The sequence below is a fragment of the Hyperoodon ampullatus genome (assembly GCF_949752795.1).
Source record: "Hyperoodon ampullatus genome assembly, chromosome: 13".
NCBI lineage: Eukaryota > Metazoa > Chordata > Mammalia > Artiodactyla > Ziphiidae > Hyperoodon > Hyperoodon ampullatus.
In genome coordinates this window covers 37931140-37938700 of record NC_136926.1, presented here as the reverse complement: position 1 = coordinate 37938700, position 7561 = coordinate 37931140, and the positions used below count along the sequence as shown (strand labels likewise).

The 7561-nt window shown below is 50.8% G+C and overlaps 1 protein-coding gene across 2 annotated transcripts; it reads left to right on the top strand.

The window, feature by feature from the left end:
* Positions 1 to 355: 355 nt before the first annotated feature.
* Positions 356 to 5714, top strand: ADCYAP1 (adenylate cyclase activating polypeptide 1; the record flags this gene model as incomplete). Of its 2 annotated transcripts, XM_079717750.1 has the most annotated exons (5): positions 356 to 465; positions 2641 to 2772; positions 3217 to 3315; positions 4413 to 4553; positions 5651 to 5714. In XM_079717750.1, the coding sequence occupies 5 exons, from the start codon at positions 356 to 358 to the stop codon at positions 5712 to 5714; spliced, it is 546 nt and encodes a 181-aa protein (XP_079573876.1). The 2 variants fall into 2 exon arrangements, with proteins under 2 accessions (XP_079573876.1, XP_079573875.1); XM_079717749.1 differs by lacking the exon at positions 5651 to 5714 and having other exon boundaries at positions 2641 to 2828; positions 3219 to 3315; positions 4413 to 4602.
* Between the last annotated feature and the right edge of the window lie 1847 nt (positions 5715 to 7561).

Here is a 7561-nt window from a genome sequence, read left to right as displayed (position 1 = left end):
CTTGGCAGCAAACCCTCTCCTGGCAGCGGTAAGAGTTGAATGGTAAGGGGAAAAAATCTTACCAAACCAAACAACTCACCTGACTGCTAATTCTTTCGCCAGCATCAGGGTACGAGTTAGCTTGCCTTCGTACCAGATCTGGCGAGTTATTGGGCGTTGGGTATATACATATATTTTCTAACTATAGCGACAAGGAAGGGGCGGGGGCGCGCCGGCTGTCATTAAGCCGTATTCAATCCTGGGAGTCAGAGGTGAGCGCCGTCCCTCCCTCAGTTCAGGGGGTTTCTAGGGGTCGGAGGGTGGAAGGCCAGGGGCGTTCTGACTGCTGTGTGCTCTCTTTCGCGTCCTGCGCAGAATGACCATGTGTAGCGGAGTGAGGCTGGCCCTGCTGGTCTACGGGATAATAATGCACAGCAGCGTCTATTGCTCACCTGCCGCCGCCGGACTCCGGTTTCCTGGGATCAGGTAGGTGCTGGCCGCCCAAGCTGAGCTGAGGCCAGGGCTTCCCTTCCCCCGACACCTCCTCGTGGTCGCCCTCCTGCAGTTCCTCGGTCAGGCTACGACCTGTCAGGCTACCACCACCTCCCCATGCGCCCCCACTGCACCGCCACCAGCTTGGGTCCAGCCGCAGGTCAGTGGCCGTGGCTCAGCGGGAGGCTCCCGGCAGGCTCCACTGGGCCTCGGGCCCCCTCCCCCAGCCCGCCGCAGCCGAGGCGCCCGGGGGGACCGAGCGCACTTCGGCGGGCTGGAGAAACCTCCCCTCCCCCAACCCCTCCCACGGGAGGGGGGCAGGGCCGGGCCCTGAGTTGACTTCTTTTCCCTATTCTTAGCTTGAGTTAGGAGAACTTTGGCTCCTGGAGCCAGTTTTGGGGGGAGGGTGAGAGTGAAGCTCCCGTGGACTTTGCTTTGTTACAGCTTGTTCGGGACTATCGGGGCGGGGTCTCCCTCTCTCCTCTGCTCTCCTTCTCACCTCAATTCGAATTCTTTCTACTGGAAGAGCTTCCTCTCAAGTGATAGGTTTTCCAACTACATTTTGAGTCTTGGGGAGAGGGAGTGTTGGCCGGGTAGAGTTAAGAAGAAGCTATTTGAGAGAAGGAAAACAAAGATGAGGGAGGGGGAAATAGATGAAATAGATGCAAAGGAGGAACAGAAAGCAAGCTGGCAGGCAGTACTGGGAAGGCAGCCCTACCCACCCCAGGCAGGAGTAACCCTGGCTTCCCCACCCCGCCCCCCCTAATTCCTGGTTTCTAATCGGTCGGCGCTGCCCGGGTTCCCCGCCGCAGCCCCAGAATCCCGGGCCTGTCAGCGGGAGAGTGGAAGCTCGCCGCGCAGCGCAGCATCGGCACTCCGCTGTGCACCGGGCTCCCGGCGGCGAGGAGCGCGCGTTCTGCCTGCAAAGCTGCTCCTCCGAGCCGCGCCCAAGAATGATCTCCTTAGGGGTCGCTGACCATTGATTTGGGCTATGGCTTCAGTATTAGGATTCCAGCATCTGGGCACGGGGTACGGGGTGGAAGTGCCCAGAAAGACCAGGAGACTCCGAGCAGCCGGGCCAGGGCAGAGAGGCGCGTCGCCGAGGAAAGGCTGGGTGTGGGGCGAGCGCAGCAATGTCTTGCCCCTACCTCTCCAGGGATGGAGGAAAGGCGAGCGAAGTAACGAAGTATGGCTAACCCCTCCTAAAGCGCGCTACTTGCCTTGGCCGCTTTCCTAGTCTCTCCAGCGGCCGAAAGCGAGTGGGTTGTGTATACTAACCCACCTCTCCCGTCCTATATCAAGGATTGAGTTGGTAGGTAAGGGCGACTGCGAGATCGTTGTCTCTCGGTCCCCTGTTGACCCTTTGACCCTCGCCCTTTGCCTCTGGGTTGAGATGCTGTCCCGCCGCCCCGCCACCGCTAACATATTAGCGCGAACTATCTACTTACTGGACTTAAAAGCCCTATTTCACCCCCAGCTATTTTCAAAGTCCCGTGTGCCTGGCACTTTCTCCGGGCAAGAGGTACCGGAGGGCGCGGACATGCCACAGAATGAGCCGCTGCCAAACAGGCTAAGTTTAGGGGCATCTATTACTCATGTTCCTGCCGGATCCTCTCCCGCCCAAAATAGAAGCCGGAGGTTCTCCGTGACCTACATATGCGCGGGGAAGGACTCCCCTGGGCTCGGAGGCTGATGGGGGTGGCTGCTGGCGTTGGCCGCCGGACTCCCCAGCCATCCACCCTCTCTGGCTCCCGGCCTCCCCCATCCGGTCTTCGCGTGGCCAGCGTCTCTCTCCTAGAGCCCTTCTCATCTCTGCCCGCCGCTGCTTGTGGACAGAGGCTCAAGCGCCAGGCCGGGAGCGGAGCGGTCCTGCTCCGTGGCCAAGTGTGCTAGGTCGGCGCAGACGCCTCGGCTTCCCAGTGCCCGTTGAGGCCGCGGCCCGGGCAGGGCGACCCTGCACCCGCGAGAGGAGGGGTGGGAATTTATGTTGGGTGTAGTTTTCTCCTCCTACTTCTACCCGCACCCTTATCCTAGAAGAAGAGGCAGTTCTCCGAGGGGCGACTTTAGGAAGAAGGAAAATCGTGAGAGCCCCTAGGGATCTTTGGGTCCTCGCAGAGCCGGTGAGGGACCTGTACTGACCACTCCTTGTGCCCCCGGCTACCCCTGCAGGCCGGAGGACGAGGCGTACGACGAGGACGGAAACCCGCTGCAGGACTTCTATGACTCGGATCCACCCGGCGTGGGGAGCCCCGCCTCCGCGCTGCGCGACGCCTACGCGCTCTACTACCCGGCGGAGGAAAGGTACCACCGCGCGGCCCCGCGCCAGCCCAGGACTGGGAGGGAGGAAGGGGCAGGGGGTGGCCCATCGAGTAGGTTCTTTTTCATAAAAGCCCTCAAGCCTCTCCTCTCCTGGGATGGTTCCCACGAGAGCGAGAGAAAGTTAGTAGCGGGCCGGTTTGTGTGGACATGAGGGCCGCGTGGGGACGAAAGGTCCGTGGCCCAAGGAGTGGCAGTGAGTGCGCGCCCCGGCCGGGCTCCACACCTGCGGTCCCCGGAGGGCAGGACGAACTCCGGTTCCTGGCACTCACGGGAACATCCCAAGAGTCATTCCCGAGTGCCTTGCCTCTGGGGTTTTCCCCAGCAGCCTCCCGGAGCACCGGGGGGCGTGCGTGCCCAGCTGGGGACCTGGGGCTGCCACTTGGGGACAGTCAGTGACCCCAGGTGCGCACTTTGCCTCCTTGTTAGAGATTTCGCCCACGGGATCCTTAACAAGGTCTACCGCAAAGTGCTGGACCAGCTGTCCGCCAGGAAATACCTGCAGACGCTCACGGCCAAGGGCGTGGGGTAAGAGTTTGCGAAAGAGTTAACCCGCGCGTAACGGCGCGCAGTGGGTATCTGTGCCAACGCGCGCTGGGCGGGCGGCGCAGCTTCTACGTCCGTGCGTGCACGTGGGGCCGAGGGTGCGTCTGCGCCGCAGGGTCTGCCGGGCCAGCTCCCGGACGCAGACTAAGGTTCGGATACCGCGCCTTAAGTTTGGCCAGAGAGCTCGGGAACTGGGTGAGGAAGGGAGAAGACAGGAAACCCGGGGAATCTGATCCGTTTTGAATAATTGAAAAAAAGAAAAAGCCCCCCTCCCCCACCAAGGCCTTCAAAACCTTCAAGCTTCGTGGGACGATTGGCTAGGATATCCTCTAAGCATGACTTTTTCTTTCCTCATTTTTCTTTCACTGTAAATTCAGTTCGAAACAAACAAATCCTCAGATTTGGACACTTAAGGAAACAGTTTTTGCTCGTGCCAGACAAACCCAGAGCACAGGGCTTGCGTGGAGCATCTCTCAGCAGAAGGCAATAAATAAAGCCCATGGGACAAAAGATTACATTTTCCGCAATTAATAATTCATGCGATGAAAAATATTGCCTACAGCCTGTCGACTTATATTATTATCACGTTTTTCAATTTAGCGCGCAGGAGAGGAGTGTTCATGTCTGACTAGGAATTGCGGGATCGATGTAAACTCCACGGCGGCAGCCAACTTGAAATTTAGGGCTCTTCGGTTATTTTCTCTGTACGTGGGGGCGGGTGGGGGTGTGCCAGGAACGGTCAGGACGATTGAGCGCAAAAGCAAGGATATTCAAATTTCAGAGGGCAGCGTTTGGAGAGAGGTTGGCCTTAAGTCGCTTGCCTTTGGCCCGGACCTCATCTGGGGCCCATTCTGTAAGGACTTAGTGCCCCAAGATAGTCGATGGGGAGGGAGGAGTGAGGGTTCCCATGGCAGCCCTCCCTCCGGCAGCTCTCTGGCCGAGCAACACGGCGCGGTGGGCGTTGAGAGCCGGCGCCCTCCCTGAAGACTCCCGCTTGGGGTGGGGCCCGTCTGCCTCCCGCAGCTATTCAACCTGTGTCTCCCGCCCCGCCACCCTCTTCCCGACCTCTTTCCTTGCAGTGGGAACCTGGGCGGCGGCGCGGACGACGACTCGGAGCCGCTCTCCAAGCGCCACTCGGACGGAATCTTCACGGACAGCTACAGCCGCTACCGGAAACAAATGGCTGTTAAGAAATACTTGGCGGCCGTCCTAGGGAAAAGGTATAAACAAAGGGTTAAAAACAAAGGACGGCGAATAGCGTATTTGTAGCGATGAGTTACCAGCTACCCTGTGTATACAACCCTGACACACTGAAAAGTCATTTTCCCAACTGACTGAACAGTCATCGCTCTTGTGTTCTGTCCAAACATGTATTTATGTATGAAGTAAAGCCATTAAATGAATATTTTGATAATAATATTGTTTTTCTTTTTACAAAGCACTAGAGAATGCACAGATATACTTTGTGGACCAATTATTGATATTGATATATATATATTACAAATATATATTAAGAATATATATATAAAAGTATAATCGAAAGCAGTTCAAAGTGTGCACAAGGATTGAAAATTCGCCTGAGCTGTTTGTTTTTATATAAAATAAATAGAAAAATAGACAATCATTGTTTTGAATATTACTCCTATTTTTGTAAACTGGAATTAAAAGGATAGTATTTTTATCCACTACAGGCCTGAAGATATTAATACCGACCATTTGCTACTGTACATAAACAGTGATGCCCTGCTCCAGGGAGATTTTGAGTAATGACTTGGGAGAATTGCTGAAGGGCACTCTTTCCCAGTGAGTCTTTGGGGCAGGCTGCTTCAATCCCAGCTGGACTCAACTAGCCACTGTCCCCCTTGCTGGGTGGCAATTCCAATACTTCTGTTTTCTTGGATTCTATTTTTATGTGTATTTGTTTCTCTTCAGACTCATCCCAGAAGGAAATTCTCCTGATAAAACAACAGCTGGATCCAAATTGCGCTTCTCCCCAGGATTCATACCACTCCCTGGGGGAGGAATTGGACTGTACAGAGAAGGGAGACTTGAATAAGAAGCTCCCTTTTCTGTACTTCCAGGGACCCCAATATTCCAAGGTTAGGGCAATTGGAGCAAAGTGAAGGAAATGTAGGAATATTGGAAAAGGCAGAGCGTAAGGCAGTAGGAGGAGGACCCTCCTGGAGAGGGACTGGCTGGGGGCTGCCTCAGGCCTGGGAGCTGGGCATAAGCCGAGTCCCACCTTAGTCCCCTGCCTGCCTGACTTTGGGCGCTGGGTATTGGAAATGGATGCAAAGTACAATGTGTTTTTCTCCAGTGCTGTCCATGCTTCTCATCTTGTGAAATGGCCAGGATCCTCCCCTTTGAACCTTGCTCTGTAGGAGCCACCCTTTTCTTTCGTGGTTTTCTGAAGACTCTTCTTTCCCACCCTCTCGCACCAGTTTTTAAAGTACTGTTTACCATTTTTCATTCACTTCTCTTAAACTTGTAATGCTTCTTAATATTTTTGTTGTTTGATGCTAGCACTTATTGTAAAGTGTAGGAACCTTTGTGTAGTTACCACTAAGTAATTATGCACTAAATATGAATCTTTTGTTTCTTGTTGATTGAGTTTGTAGGTAAAATGTATTTTTCTACATTATGGCTTATTGCTTAGTAAAATTTATTTCATAAAACCAACCTTTGTCATATTAGAATGTGTAGTGTTCACATGTTGGTCAGTTGTACTAACTGATAAATCATTTAAACCTCATCTTCATATGTATGAGTACTATCTTATATTTGTGGTCAAGAGTGAGGTAAGCAAGCTCCAACAGGCCCTGAGAATGTCCCCTTGTATTCTTTCTTGGCTACAGAAAGCATGTCTGTCTGTTTCCTATCAATTCCTTGAACCTGTCAAGTAATCTCAATAAACAAAAGAACCTTCACCCAGCAACCAGATCAAGCAACAACAGGCAAACCAGACAGCCAAACTCCCAAATTTCAGACCCAAGTTCTTTTGAAAAAAAAAAAAAAAAAAAAAGAAAAGATTAAACATTAGCTTGTAAAGTTTAAAGGACCTTTCCTTTTCCTTTACGGATTTGATCAGTATGAAGTCATAAATCAAAGAAAACTGACTTGGATTTGCATTCCCAGGCGGGATGGTTGCTGCCAGGAGATCACATTGCAAACAGTGAAAGCACAGAGGCATTCGATCTATGCCTGAGTCCTGTGTACAGAATCAATCTTTCTTTAATTCTGCAGTCTCCTCAGGCAATGTGACATGGGATGCAGTTTGCAGCTTTAGTGCCTTTCTTCGCCTTTTAAATCGCCACGAATCACAGATGGCTATTTAGTGGCCCTACAATGCTGCAACACATCGGCTTGCATTTTAGTCTTAATTATTTGTTTCTTGGATAATGGGCAGAGTTTTCTGTATTTGTGTCAGCTGTTAGTGGTGAAATAGGGCTCTAGTTAACTTTTCTTTACGAAGTCTAATTTAGTGTTCCCGTGGCTAGTTGCAAGCATTTACAGTGATCACCCAGTTTAATCTTTTGTATACTTTTTAGAAATGCCAAGAGCCTTACTAATAACCTGGAGCAGGTTTATGATATAGTGATAATTTAGATAGATGTTAGTCTTGAAGCTCTTATTTTATGTGCAACTGATTATAAAAACATCTTACCCGAGTATTATTACACACATGATATCTATAATTAGGACTTTGATAACTGTTATATAAAGTGTGTAAAATTTGTATGAATAAATTTTTATAAACAATGCAACTTGGTCTAATGTGTGGGGAAAAAAGACATTCAGGAAATAACTACTTTAAAATCTCTTAAAATATTTTCTTTAGCAACCATAAGATTTTTCATGTCTGGAATATCTATCTAATCATCCATGTATTTTCATAAATTGTACTTTAATATCTGCTTGGTGGGTTACTGAATTCGACTAAAAATTTAAAGTAGCTACTCAGATGGAGGCGCCTAAGAAGATACTAAGCTCATAAATAGGTGAAGATATTGGAACCTTTATAGGATGCTCAATTTAGATTAATTTCCATCCCCTGGTGTGTAAATACATTGCTCAGTATTCAGAAAGTTGCTATCCAGTGGTGGGAGATAGTAACTGGGTATTAGTTACACCTTTGAAATAGAAATTTAACATTGTTATTTTGTAAGTAACTCTGCACACTAAATTGGTCTCCAAAAAATTCTGTATAAAAATGACTTAACTTTGGAGG